The sequence below is a fragment of the Aspergillus flavus genome, chromosome 2 (assembly GCF_009017415.1).
Source record: "Aspergillus flavus chromosome 2, complete sequence".
In the NCBI taxonomy this organism is placed as follows: Eukaryota; Fungi; Ascomycota; class Eurotiomycetes; order Eurotiales; family Aspergillaceae; genus Aspergillus; species Aspergillus flavus.
Window position 1 is genome coordinate 1,305,567 of NC_092409.1, and position 13,426 is coordinate 1,318,992.

General features: G+C 46.4%; 3 protein-coding genes across 3 annotated transcripts; all 3 read right to left on the reverse strand.

The window, feature by feature from the left end:
• Positions 1–1,063: 1,063 nt before the first annotated feature.
• F9C07_2099350 (uncharacterized protein) lies at positions 1,064–1,555 on the reverse strand (the record flags this gene model as incomplete). The annotated part of the gene is made up of 2 exons (XM_071508901.1): positions 1,064–1,319; positions 1,404–1,555. The coding sequence occupies 2 exons, from the start codon at positions 1,553–1,555 to the stop codon at positions 1,064–1,066; spliced, it is 408 nt and encodes a 135-aa protein (XP_071363604.1).
• Positions 1,556–7,176: 5,621 nt separating this feature from the next.
• F9C07_9852 (uncharacterized protein) lies at positions 7,177–7,772 on the reverse strand (the record flags this gene model as incomplete). The annotated part of the gene is made up of 2 exons (XM_071511951.1): positions 7,177–7,392; positions 7,737–7,772. The coding sequence occupies 2 exons, from the start codon at positions 7,770–7,772 to the stop codon at positions 7,177–7,179; spliced, it is 252 nt and encodes an 83-aa protein (XP_071363605.1).
• A 933-nt stretch (positions 7,773–8,705) lies between these two features.
• Positions 8,706–9,533, reverse strand: F9C07_9853 (uncharacterized protein; the record flags this gene model as incomplete). Its single annotated transcript, XM_041284561.1, has 1 exon — positions 8,706–9,533. The coding sequence occupies one exon, from the start codon at positions 9,531–9,533 to the stop codon at positions 8,706–8,708; it is 828 nt and encodes a 275-aa protein (XP_041142288.1).
• Between the last annotated feature and the right edge of the window lie 3,893 nt (positions 9,534–13,426).

Consider the following 13,426-nt stretch of genomic DNA (forward strand, 5'->3'; position numbering starts at 1 on the left):
TCTGTGTGATATGACTGCCAAACGATTCGGTGTTCTCGTTTAACCAACCATTGGTAGAAAGCTTTTGGCATCGGAAACCAATATAAAGGTCTTGCCAAGTATTGTATTGTAAAAGTAACTGTGAGTAAAGAGCGGATATAAATCGGACAGATTGCCATCTTTAGGATTTCGCAATGTGTTTCATTCACAACCATTAACTAAGGGTGTGTTGGACAATCGCGCGGGCCAGTCAGCCGGGGACTTTCGCCATCTATGAACATACCCTTCGTCTGGATCAGCCATTGGTTGAGCTGACTGGCAGTTTCGCTGGAGAATGGTATAGTGAGAAATGATACTAATCTCCCAATAAGACGAACGCCACGGATGCCAGGCTCCAATACTTTCGAATTGTGCTGCGTTTTCCAAGAATGGGCGCAGTAGTTGTAGGGTGTTCCTTCGCGGTTGTTCAATCTAGAAGTTCTCCAACTCCAAGAATGATCGCGACCATGGCAGCTGCTAAGTGTGACATATGCATATTATTGTGAGTGAGTGGTTGAGCCAGTGCCCAGACCGTTGCATCACCAGGAAAGAATCGTCGGTGGCCACACCTGTATAGCGCGATATCAATGTCTTCTGTCTCATCGACATTACAGATTTTTTTCCTTAATAAGTCTCTTGGTATGTTTGTTTCGTGAGCCCGGAGGATGTTCTCTTCTTTGCAGGGTAGGAGCTTAATCTCCGATTTTAATGTGGCTGCGGTGTGATATACCATAGACAATATACCCAGTGCATACGTACCAGCTGCTACCTATTTTCATGCTACTCATTCCTCAATCATCCAAAATCAGATCTGCCCCCGGTAGTGTATAACAGTTATATCTGTTGCCTCCGGAAAGTCGCCTTCCATAACAATGATAAAAACTCCCGATCTATCAGAGATGATTTGCTTTGATAACTCTCAGTTCCCATCAGCGAGACCCAGTCACAGGCAAACCAATGATGGCGAGGACGCACCAGCTATCAGACAACTTGGTGTTACGTGGAGGCCAGTTGCCGGTCAGGATCGGACCCCAAATCGTGTCAACTAAAGTCCAGTAGTCGTCAGGTAAAACGCCTGTGTCGAGATCGTGTAAGCCCGGGATCCAACTGACAACGGGCGAAGCGTAGGCATGAGCTCGTTGAGTGTGGCGTTGATACACATATCTGGCTCCCTCGTTTGGCGGAAAGCGTGAAGCGTTCTTTGTTGAGCAGGTGATAATTCGTCGATGATATTTCCAGAGATACTGTCGACACCATTTCCCGTGCAGCTTCCAACTTCGGAGGGTGCTTCCCGCCTAGCACTAATTATAAGGGTAAGTAGAGGTAATATATACTTCTTTAGAAAGGCCTTGCGACTAATAAAAGAGGTATCTGCTATATCCTACTTCTTGCCAATAACCAGTACAACATCAGAGCAATATCCCTCACACGCAAAGCTAAAACCATCGCGAGCAGTTATTTCAGGAATTGGATACGGATATGCTGATTTTTTATAGAGGTTGGGTTCCGCTTCTCTTAGCTCGACTATCGAAGTCATGTTGCCCCAGGCTAGACGGGACATGTATTGAAAAGTATGTCCGCAAAGTAGGAGGGACAGGGAGGGCAACAGGGTCGTGTGAACCAGGGAATTTGAGACGGATGGATCTCGTCTCAGCGGATATTTGTTACTAGAACATATTGTCCCCCATTTCCTTTATAAATTTCATCCAAAAGACGGTTCTTCTTTCTGGCCCCTGTGGTTCCGGTTATTTTCAATGTGTTTATTGGCAATATGTCGGTTGAGATTATTGGGTGATCACCTTCCTCTGTAGAGACGGTTTGGCTGACATAGTATCGATGCCATATTGCTAGTATCTCTGCTTATAATAAATGTAGACATCTTTCCTTAGTAAAACGCTTTGTAGCTCTAATAAGGGCCATGAAAAAGGGGTTTCTTGGATAGATGCCCTCGATATAGGTAGGCAAATTCTAAGAAGTTTTGGAAAGAGACTGATTCACAGTCTGGGTTGCTTTGAAAACAAACTTGAATTTTCCGAACTGGCCGTGGAGTCCTTCAGCCAGCATCATGACATTTTCTTTTCATACCTTCTGCTTTCAGTTCTCTAACTAATTCGGTGAGAACACACATAGGTCTGGCTATCCGGTAGCCGTTCTTGCATCCTCATCACTGGCCCAACTAGGAGTCTCGCATGTTCAAATGCGTACTCCAAAAGAGCGGGAGGTTGTTTCTGGCCATAGTCATAAGGGTCGATACTTTGAAAGTACTTACTCGGACAGGCCCAAAACTGGCTTTTCTTTTCAGCAGTAGACGTAAACGCAGTGTCTTTAGACCTCTTTGGATTAAAATAGTGCTCAGAAAGTCAAATAGAGATAATGGCGTGCCCATAAGTAATTCAGCCGGTATATTTTCTGTAAGGAACACGAGCTTCTCTTGATCGAAATCCCGCGTAAAGAGCCAGAATACTGTAAGCAAAGTATGACGATTGTATGAACTTTGCCTTTTCAAAGGATGGAAGCCCTAATCCCCGTAGCTTATGAGCGCAGTATCTTCGCGGATACCCTGATGGACGAGGACACATTTTCTTGATATGCTGAGTACCATATCGGGGACATCCTTGCCCAACTAGTGTCGGCCAGTACACATTCCCTATTAGCCGATCTAGTGCGATCGCTTTTGCGAAATAACCGTGGGTGTCATGGTACTGCTTCAAAGTCGGTGATACCTGTTTCTTGACTATACAGGGAGACCAGCAACTGCTCCACCAGGTGTTGCTCGGTGACTGCCTATATTTCATATCCTTCCCCTCGGTCCAGACATTGCACCACCCACATCGTCCAACGCTGGCGCACACAATGGTCCGGGATAATCTTCTGCTCTTGGTTGTACAGCCAGACATGATGGTAACCCTGTGCCGCTAGTCGCCTTGAAATTGGCGAAGCCCATATCAATATTTAACCGTAAATCAATTCAGCACCAGACTGAACTTACTCCAAGTTCTCAATCTTGACCACTGTAATAGTGGTAGTAACGGTCATGTTCGTAGTGGCTAGCAAATGTCAGTCGATACCTTACCAAGGCGCACACCCTCTATATCATTAGTTAAGGCCTTGCTGTATAACCCCCGTGTTCTCCCCGCCCCCTTCTCGTCGCCCACTGCAACATGGTTTAGGTTGATATTCGTCCTAGAGTTACCGGAGCATCGCGAGCATTTACAATGGTCTGTTCATCATCCTCATCTGTAGTGTAGTCGTACTTTCCACAGAAATCAGTCAGATAATCGTGTGTTCTTCGGTGGCTAGCCGTATGCTTTGGGGTCGTGGACGTTTAGGACCACTTTCCATTTGGCAATAGTTCCACGATCCACTTGCCCACACAAGGTTTGTCCTCGCGTATCCCCTTCTCTGCAGGTCTCTGCTGTCTATCAAGAATGGCCACGCCTGGTAGTAGTTCCCACTCCCTGTCGAGCCATCCACAATGACCTGAAATGAGTCCCCGATCACTTTGTTAAGCTCGATCATGGTATCACCAAGAGGGGAGTTCCTCCGGCTTCCGTAACCATGTCTACTGCAAGTTTTCCACCACCACCGGCGGCTCCAGGAGCAGGACGAGTTCAGTAATAAACATATCAGAGAGCAAATAGAATGATAAGACAAAAGAAGTTGACGCAGCATAGAATCGAAAATATGTAAAGGAGCCACAGCAGAAAGTTCCTATCAGTAAGTACGGGCGACATGATGACCTAGTCCGAGTCCGTCTCCTTGCCTTGAATAGAATCGACTATATTAGAGCCCTTTGACTATAATTAAACATCATCCCTGTTGAATAATTCGTTATCGAGTATCCCGTCGATTCTGTACTTCATAAACAAGGCCTGAGAATAAAGGTCTTGCATATGAAATGCTTTTTCAGCCTTATTAGCATATCGTATAGCTGATTCATTAGACGCCTGATTGTATTTCCCCTATATCGCACAAATAATATAAGCAAATTGCTTTGCATTCTGGGCGTCTGATCCTCAAACAGTAGAATGTTAAAATCAACGGTTTGAAGCCCTTTACTCGGTTGCGTAGTAACTGCCTTCGGTATGGTTCTTTAAGCATCACTGAATAGGTCCTCTAGTTAAGCGACTGTGTAGTTTTCTGCTCGTAGATTGTTTGGATTTCCCATGATCTTGATCTTTAGGGACTTCTTCGAAGAAGGCCCTCAGAGTCATCCACCATACTAGCCCTGGAAAACGCAGAAGAGAAGAAAAGGACACTATGTCGACCCTGTTTATGGTATGTAGTGATTGTGCCCCGGTGTATGGCTATTTAGACGTGAATAGTGTCGTCAGTGAGGTTTCGAACCCTAAGCCCATTCTTTGGGTCCATTTGGTGGGGGGTGTGCAAGTGGCCTCCGTTCCTATAGAATGGTTTGTAGGATGAGGTTGATCCTCACCCTTGCAAGTGCTTCGTTTTCAATACTGCCATTGGTCATAATGCCTAGATCGTTAAGATCATCGGCTCCAAGGATAGTAAACCAGTGTGTGAGATATATAGCCTAATAACCATCCACTGGTTTCCTTGTGAGAATAGCGAGCTAGTTCTGGAAACGCGGACAGCCGACGGCAGATTGTAGGGGTAAAAGAAATTGTTTCTGGGTAATTTGTGAGCCTAGCTATAGGTCGTGGCAGCCTCGAAGGGCCATAGTGACTAATCCAGCGCGTGTTGCTGCGCATTGCCAGCTCTGGTGGCGTCCCAGAAGTCGTCGAAGTACTGGGGCCTTGTGGTTTATTTCAATTGAGCTCATCCATACAATCCGAATCGCCACTAGCGAACGTCCTTCATGACAATATCATTTTCCACCTCGATGGCTTCCCCCATTTCAATATCTTCCTCCTTCGCGGTGGAACGACGACACCGCCATGGAGGATGTGGGTCTCTGTTGGTCTTTCGATTCCACTGGACTTGTTAGTCTATATATCCAGCATAATATGGTACCCGGTAACAGTCAAGGAGAGCTTCTGCCCTTGGGTTTAATCCAGCTCGTACAGCTGTCCTGTTGCTCCGGAGACTCAAATGCGGTAATGACTGTAAATCAATTCAGCGCCAGAATGGACTTACCCTGAGTGAACGATGGTGACGATTGTATGTATATGATATGCGCGGATGTCCATAAAAGTGCGATTCCGATGATCTATCATCCAAAGACCCAAGATTTCCCGAGCACTCCCGCCTGTTGTGGAAGTGATACACCCAAGCATCAGTGTTAGCCATATCTCCTGGAGAACTGGGAAGATGGCAATGAGAAAGCTGTTAGCCTTCATTGGTTTGTCATCGCATGTGCTGTCTTCAGCTTAACACTCGTGGTGAACTCCAATATATATACTTCCTCATCCTCCTCCATGCAATCAAACTGGGAACGCAGGAGGGACGAGCGACGAGTCGGAGTGATAGACGAACCATCACCATAGCTTGTTGTGAAGCTCAGCCAGTGGACGGTCAACCTGCTCATAATCATTGGCATCTGTATGGACTCTGACGTAGCCATAACTCGGACGAAGGGGTTCAAACATATAAAGATGAACCGAAGAATAAAACCCCCTGCGGGAATGGGTTGAAGATGGTCACAAGATCAGACTCATGGATTGTTTTTGGGTGCAGGTACATTTCGTTCCATGGAGTACGCCCGTATGTTTTCTCATACACCGTTAAGGTCCAATCTAACCCCGAATGTTAGTGGGGTGTCGATTATAAAAGCAGTCAGTCATCAACATGCTCCTAATCGTGAATCTGCCACCAATTCATTGGGCTAATCAACCAGAAACAAGGCTCTAGCTTGTAGCACCCAAAGGATGATACGTCAATCGTATGAGAGCCGTACACGATATACTAATTGTTCGGAATAATTCCATGCTGGCTAGGTGCATAAAACCTGATGTCCACCTCAATGTCAGAGACATTGAATCAATACATAAGGCAAAAGAATATGCTGAAATCAGACTTTACTTCTTTGGTCCAGGGAACTGGAATTGTCCTTGTGGGTTTCAAGGCCTTTGCTGAAAACCGCCACGAGCAGGGGGCAAGTTACCATGTCTGTTTGTAGCTCGGACTAAGTCTTCCCATTCTTGCTGCTATTCATCGAGTCGATGAGGGAACTGTCCTATGATCGTAATCTCGGTATCAGGGACGCTGGCGACAACAATTTCGATTTTGAAAATGCTTCACAGTACTTTGACAATGTTGACGAATATAATTCCCAGACTCTCGCGATGGATTCTACTTCGCCTCTTAACAGGCCGTGTAGTAATTTTGTGTTTTTGGCTGTAGGTGTGCTTTTTTAGGTATTTGTATTCTGTCCATTGTGGATATTCAACATGAAAGTCAACATTGTTGAACACCAGCTATTAAAGAATCTGACAGTAGCACGACAGTATCTCCTAGATCCTCGTTGACCAACCGAATTGTCCCACATTGAGAACCACGAAGAATTTCCTTGCAAGGGAGCAGAGATACACAAGCTCACGATATGATTTCGAGTATCGACGGGTGCGCGTGTTAAACAGAGGTTATCTGCTCCCAACCATACGCGGCTATAGCTTCTGGGCCGAGTAAATGTAAACTCGCAATATAATTTTCTCGTGAAGCGAGACGTTGAGTTTAAACCCTCTTGACTGAGTTTCAGGTGCGGATAATGGATGGGTATAACGAATTACCTCGCAGTTATAATTGTAACCTAGGCTGAGGAGTTGCCCCATTTCAGCATCCTAGGCCTTGTCGGCTAAAACATGTCTCAAGTCTGTTCAAGGCAAATGCATTTGCTTCCGTTCGGGTTTCATGTTTCAAGCACTCGTCCCAGAGTTTGGCCCGATATGGTTTGAGCAGCTTTGACTCTTTGGCGTTCATTCTTGCAAGGCTTTCTGCTTTCCCTTGCTATTGTAGGGTACATTTGCCAACGGCCTGCGTTTGTTTGCGGAACTCTGCAAATGACACATTTATTGCTTTCGCGTCGGGAACATGCCCGGATATGTATTAGGATTATACATGCATGGGCTTTAAGATAGGTAATTGCTCTGAGATACGACCTAACTAATGTTGGGCCGCTGGGCAAAAGCTGCTCAGTCATTGTGATGCACCTGCTAATTTGATTATCTTTAGAAGGCAATACCACTTATCAAATTAGCGATTCATGTTGTGTCTGTAGGATTTGGGATAGTTGATGCCGCTGATCGAAAGACGGGATAGATCTCTTTCTAGCTTGAGAGGTGCTAGATTAATAACCCAGAGACGAGATAAGTCTCTTTCTAGCTCGAAGGCTGTTGGAAGGTAGATACCAGACAAAAGATAGTCCTTCATATAGATCTCTGAAGGTGGGAATTTACCGTGCCATTCACGCTAGTTTGAGATATAGTGATGGTATAAGCAAATAGAGAATGTAACCTGCATACCCCATTCCCCTGCTAATATTCACAGAGGGGATATGACGGACTAGGGAATACTATGTCCAGACTAGGTTAAGGTATAAGTAGATTAAAGTTGACTTAAGATTATATTCATATCGAGCATTCCATTCCTCCGATCGTGGAATGTGGTCCTTCTCTGCAGTTGACAGTACAAAGTATCCTGAGCCCTAAGCACGACATCGATCGCGCATTTTATCCGGCATCATATTGAATATATGGCATCCTAAGTCTAGGGAATCTTTATCCAGGGTATAATCAAGGACTAAAGTCAATTACCTCAACAAGATAAGTGTATTCAATGCGAATTTTCATTGCATTCTACCAATACCTCGGTACTTGATCAGGTATGACACCGACCATCTTGGCGTCTATTTCTCAATAATTAAAGTATAACAAGTCATATAGAACTCAATATATTTCCCAAGTGTATACAATGTCTCATTCTCTCCGACACCCTAGGAATCTAATAATATAACCCACGACGATGCCCAACATAGACATAGCAGACACCCACACAAACTTCACAACCTTACATACCCATCACCCTAAATCACAACCCTAACTCACAATTTCCCAAAAAACACCACAAACCAAATCCCAAATCTATTAATAACAGAACCCAAAAGCAAAGCAAAGAAAAAACAAGACAAAACCCCTCCTAATCGACGGCCCCCCTTCCCAATCCGTCTTTGTTTGTCACAGATCTCAACAAATCCCTGGTTTGACTTGTGTGCGTGGACCAATGCGCTTGCATCTCGGATAAGACAACCATGGGTCGAAGTGGGGAGTTCGAGACACGGACACTTGAGGGTTGTTTTTGGGATGGAATTGTTAATTACATTTCTTTGGATTGGAAATTGGGATTGGCGTTTGGGGGTTTGGAGTTTTATTACTTTTTTTTATTGTATTTTGTTGGTATCCTGGGTGATGGTTTTAAATGTTGGTTTAGGGAACTGCAGCTAGTGACTACAGTCTGAGACAAGGTCTAGAATTTACTGTATTTATTGAAAAGTTGTTTTTGGATTGTTTGGTCCACTTCATTTCCGAACTGAGGGAGAACTCCTACTTACACCGGGATTCCATGGAATAAAGGTGACTGACCCAAGTTAAACCAACTGAATAAACCCTTGCCAATCCTGGCCCAAAAAATGTAACACCGATCCCTTTCCTTGCCTAATTTTCTAATCCGTATTTTTTTGATTGTTTTTTTGATTGTGAAATATTTACCGAAGGGGAATTTGCCCATCAGGATTGGTAGGTGTAGGCCTTTCCACTGGCACTCAGGTCGCTGCCCTCGAGCAGGAAGCCATCGGCACACATGTAGTAGGCATAGCGACCGATGCCGCTCTGCGAGTCGAGCCAGGGGATAACCTCGTTCAAGAAATCGGTGGATTCCTGGGTGCCCGAGCCGGCGGTCATGGCGCTGCTGAGGGCGAACTCCGTCACCCAGGTTTCCTCGAGGTTGTACTTGGACGCGAGCTCCTGGGCCTCCTGGACGAAGGTCTTGAATTCGTCGGCAGAGGCGCCGTACCAGTGCACGGCGAGCACGCTCATGCCGCAGTCGGTGCAGGCGTCGAGGAACTGGCGCATCCAGCCGAGACCCTCGTTGTCGCCGCCGCCGTTGGTCACGGCGGGCGTGACCAGCTTGGCCTTGCCGCTGTAGGGCGTGATGTAGGTGGAGTAGGACGAGGCGGCTTCGGAGGGGGTCATGGCGGCTTGGGAGCTGGCGTCGGGCTCGTTGAAGCCCAAGATGTAGCTGGAGCCGCTGGCGCTGCTGAGCACGGTCTGGATGGTGGTGAACCAGTCGCCGAACATCTTGCGGCCCCAGAGCATGGGCACGAACTCGACGCCGGAGGGCAGGCTGCCGGAGGCGATCATGTTCCAGTCGTAGGCCCAGGAGATGGCGCCGTTGCTGCTGAGGGTCTCGACGGTCGAGGCGTCGTTGTAGGCGGCACCACGCTTGCTGGAGGAGCGCTTCGTGACGTGCACATGGGAGTGCTGGTGGCCGTGGGGGACGGCCACGGCGACGGAGGCGAGGAGGCCGGCGGCGATGAGCTTGGTGAAGGAGACCATTGTGATGGGACTTTTTTTCTTCTGTATTTCCTCAAACTTTGTGCAAACAAGAGAAGACCGGTTCTCTAGATAAAGAAGGTCGGGTAAATAAAAAGACAGTGGCGCTTGATGGTGGTCAGGCGGTACTTTCTCAAAGGAATGACTGATTGACCGTGCACGGCACAGGACAATACCAGATAATGAATGTGGGAAGGAGAGAATGAGAGAATGAGGTACAGAGGAAGGAGGGAGAAGGAAAAGTAGGAGGTGAGGGGGAGGAAGTTAAAAGGGTTATATAGGGCTTCCCCTCCCCTCATGCCCTAGTTTGGTTGTCTGGTGGAAAAAGTATCCTCGACTTTTGTTTTGATTTTTGAACTATACTCGTTTATCTCTAGTTGGGTTTGGAATGGGACTATTTTCTCATGGCAGTCTTGGAGAATGATTGGCATTATTATTATTTATTCATTTTCCCATGGATTTCTGTTCCTGTGCCTGAGTGGCAGCTCCTGTCGGAACCACGGATGCGTCGCCAGTGGCACCGAATGAGAGCTTTAGGGCAGACCTTCGGACACCATGTTAATTACATGCATTAATCAGTAGTACCAGGGGTTGCTTTTGTCGGTGTCATGATACTGGTCACATCGGCATATACCCTTAGGAATAAAATCTTCAATGTATTATCTTTCATCTTCCTTCCTTTCCTCCTCTCCTTGATCGGGGACCTCCGTCGGACAGTCGGAAGGTCGACAGCCAGTCAAAAGTACCGCGACTCGACCTGACATGCAGGTACGAACACACATTGTCGGTGTGGGAGAGGAAGTGATTGTACTGAGATGTACATGGACCATGCAGGAGACTAAAGAGGCGCTACACTAGTCAAGTCCACTCCACCGAGGATCCATTGGCAGTCCAGACCTTGTCCATCGGGTAATCTTCATGACGGCTTTTCCGGTCCCTCGTATTGTTTACACATCAGATTCTCAGGGTTGGATGTGTCAATATTGAGATTTCCTGCAGAGTAGAAAGGTATGATTCAAAACTCGGGATATTCTCTGTCTGTCAGCAAAGAACGTATGTACAGGTACCTCGAGATCTCTGTTCAGATCGGCCACCGGGCCCGAGTTAAGCATCAAGCCTAACGGGACTTAAATCCAATCATCGTTTTCTAGCGCCCGTTCGGCCACCACATCTGAAACAAAAGCGAACGAACTCCCTCGTCACAGGTGACGTGTGCCTCAAGCCACAAGCCTTCTCAATATATTGATCGCTTGCCGCTCCTATTTTTGGTCTCATAGGAAGCCAAAGACGGTCTATATAGCCCCTATGTTTAGGCATCGATGTTGTTTCTGCTGTCAGTTCCATCGTCGGAACTTCTCGTTCTTTCTTCTTCTCCTCGGGTGCCATGGATCAAACGCCCCCCTTGAGGGTCTTCCTTTTTAGCGGCTGTCAACCATAACCTTGGCCCAGCCTATCAATTCGGTGGCCCTCGGTGTCGGTCTTTCTTGGTTGGATTCTCGGGGCCCACGTCTAACCTGGCCGCCCAAAGTCAATCTATGCCAATGACAACCGTCACCACCCACCATGGCGCTTCCAGTGAATCCACATATGGAGACGCACATGCTCTGGCCAGTGGCGAGAACCTTCAGAGATTTCTTGTCGAACGGCCTTTCCTCTTGGACTAGTGAGTTGAGAAGCAGACGAGGAATGTTCCCCGAGGCGTCTCTTACTCCTTCGTCATACATCCTTGCGTGGACTGACTCCCACGTCAACCATTGACATTCTTCCGTCCGTGCGGAGATTAATTCTCTGTCGCAGACGGTTGACCAGTCGGCATTTCAATCACTGACAGAGTCATGCCTGTCAGAGTCTCGGGTAGGGCAGTACCACTTGATGATTGGTATTGCAATCCATCCTGAGGGGAAAAGTTCCGTCACACAGGGCTGAGTAAGCCCTCGGCCATGGTGCTACGATGCGATACTTGAATTGAACTTGATCGCTTCCTGCAAGGTACACGAGGCCTTCTCTCATCTGGCCAATTATGGTTCATGCCGCCCCGGATACATGCCCCGAACACAGTTTCTCTAGACTTCGTGCTAATGTAGTTTAGTGAGGGGAGGCTGAGTATAGCCTACCGCTAGCATCGTCTCTTGCTGGGCGGAATATAGCCGAGCATCGATGTGGTGGCGACCATACCATCCGTATATCGGTGAGGTCCGCACTGTGGATTCTTTGTGCTCTTGTATGCCCTCTGTACTCCGTACGAGGTTGTTCTGATATATACGATATGGTACTTGATTGATAAATATGGCCTGTACATATTTCTCGTGTATCAGACATGGTTCTATCTAACAAGACAATTCTTCAAACCCATGAGAGATTTATTAGATTATTCTCGATATATACAATACTGTAGAGCTTTTACTGTTAAATATGGAGTAGAAACAAACTGTATTATATCCCCGGTCGAAATGTCCCCGGCCGAGCCTTCGGTAGAATTCACAAAGTAGATTGACTGTACTGATAATAAGATTAAATGTTTTGTGAGGAAAACTCTCGGGATATCGAAACTCTACTTCTCTTATCCTCTCCTCAATCCTATCAAACTACCCGGTAATATAATAACAGCTTTACACTCCCAGAGACTGTCCATAATATATTTGATATTTAATTTTATACGAGAAAATTCAAGACTCATCATCTAACATCAATAAAGAATCTTCGAAAGCAGTTGATCAAGAATAACCGACGATAATCACCCCACTTCTCTTAAACCCCTAAATAGAGGATCACGGTGAAAGCGCGTGTCCGGACAGGCACGTTTTTTACTAGGCCAAAAAGTCCCTATGATCAGACCCTACGGTCTCACCTTATATAGCTACGTCGTGAAATCTACTATCTCTTTCCCAAGGTACTGTGATCGAGGGTTGACCTGACTTTCACTAAGGTACATCATGTTCAAATCATTTCTTCCAAGAATTCCATTACAGAGAGGCGAATCGCTTTATTAAAGCAGAAAGAAGCCGTCTTGTTCCGCTCTTTTCTACCCTTGGACTCGTCGCGGATCATTCACTGACTGTTCTATCTAGGATTTGCTGGGGTTGGCAATATGATAGACATATGATGGAGGTAAGCAGTGGGATAACAATTTAACTATTACAGGTCTTGAAGAAAGTGATAGGCAAAGGCTCTTGTATCTCTCAATCTCAGGTCCGGGTCTCAACCTTCATGGCTGGCTGAGCTGTTCTCCGCACCTTGTGGGTCTATGCAATAAAACATCAATAGTTCTTCTTTCCATTGTTCATGAATCATGGGAAACAAGAAACAATCCAATTTATGCAATGACTATGCATGTGCAATGTCAACAGCCACATAACACCCTCGCTGAGATCCTCCAGCCCACCTGAATGTCAATGGATGGATCTCAATACTAAGTACTTGGATCTATCGGAAGGGGGAATCGATTCCCAGGTGACCGGAGATCCTAGCAAGTCATATGAGATGAGCTACACTGTTTCGAATATTCATTACCTTATTAGACGCTTTGAATCCATACTTGTCGAATCTCTTCAGAATTCCTCATTGGATAAGACAGACAGAACACTAGGTGGAGAACTGGCCAAGCACACCCGCTCCATGGGGATAACACAGTAGTACCATGTATGTGAGTGACCTCAGCTCATACTACGCAAGTAGATCACATTATATACCTGATATGATATCAGATCGACTCTGCTGTTGCTCTCACCCAGAAGACAGGTATTCGGATAGTCAGAAGTCCCGCTCAAATCATGTCGCCAAGGGACCGAAAGAAGCTACTATTGAATATCGGATTGTCGAAGGCTCGCTTTCGGTCCCAGTTCTGCCCTATATAAAGGCATTTCAAGTTCCCCTTCCAGGAGTTCCGTCCTTCATCC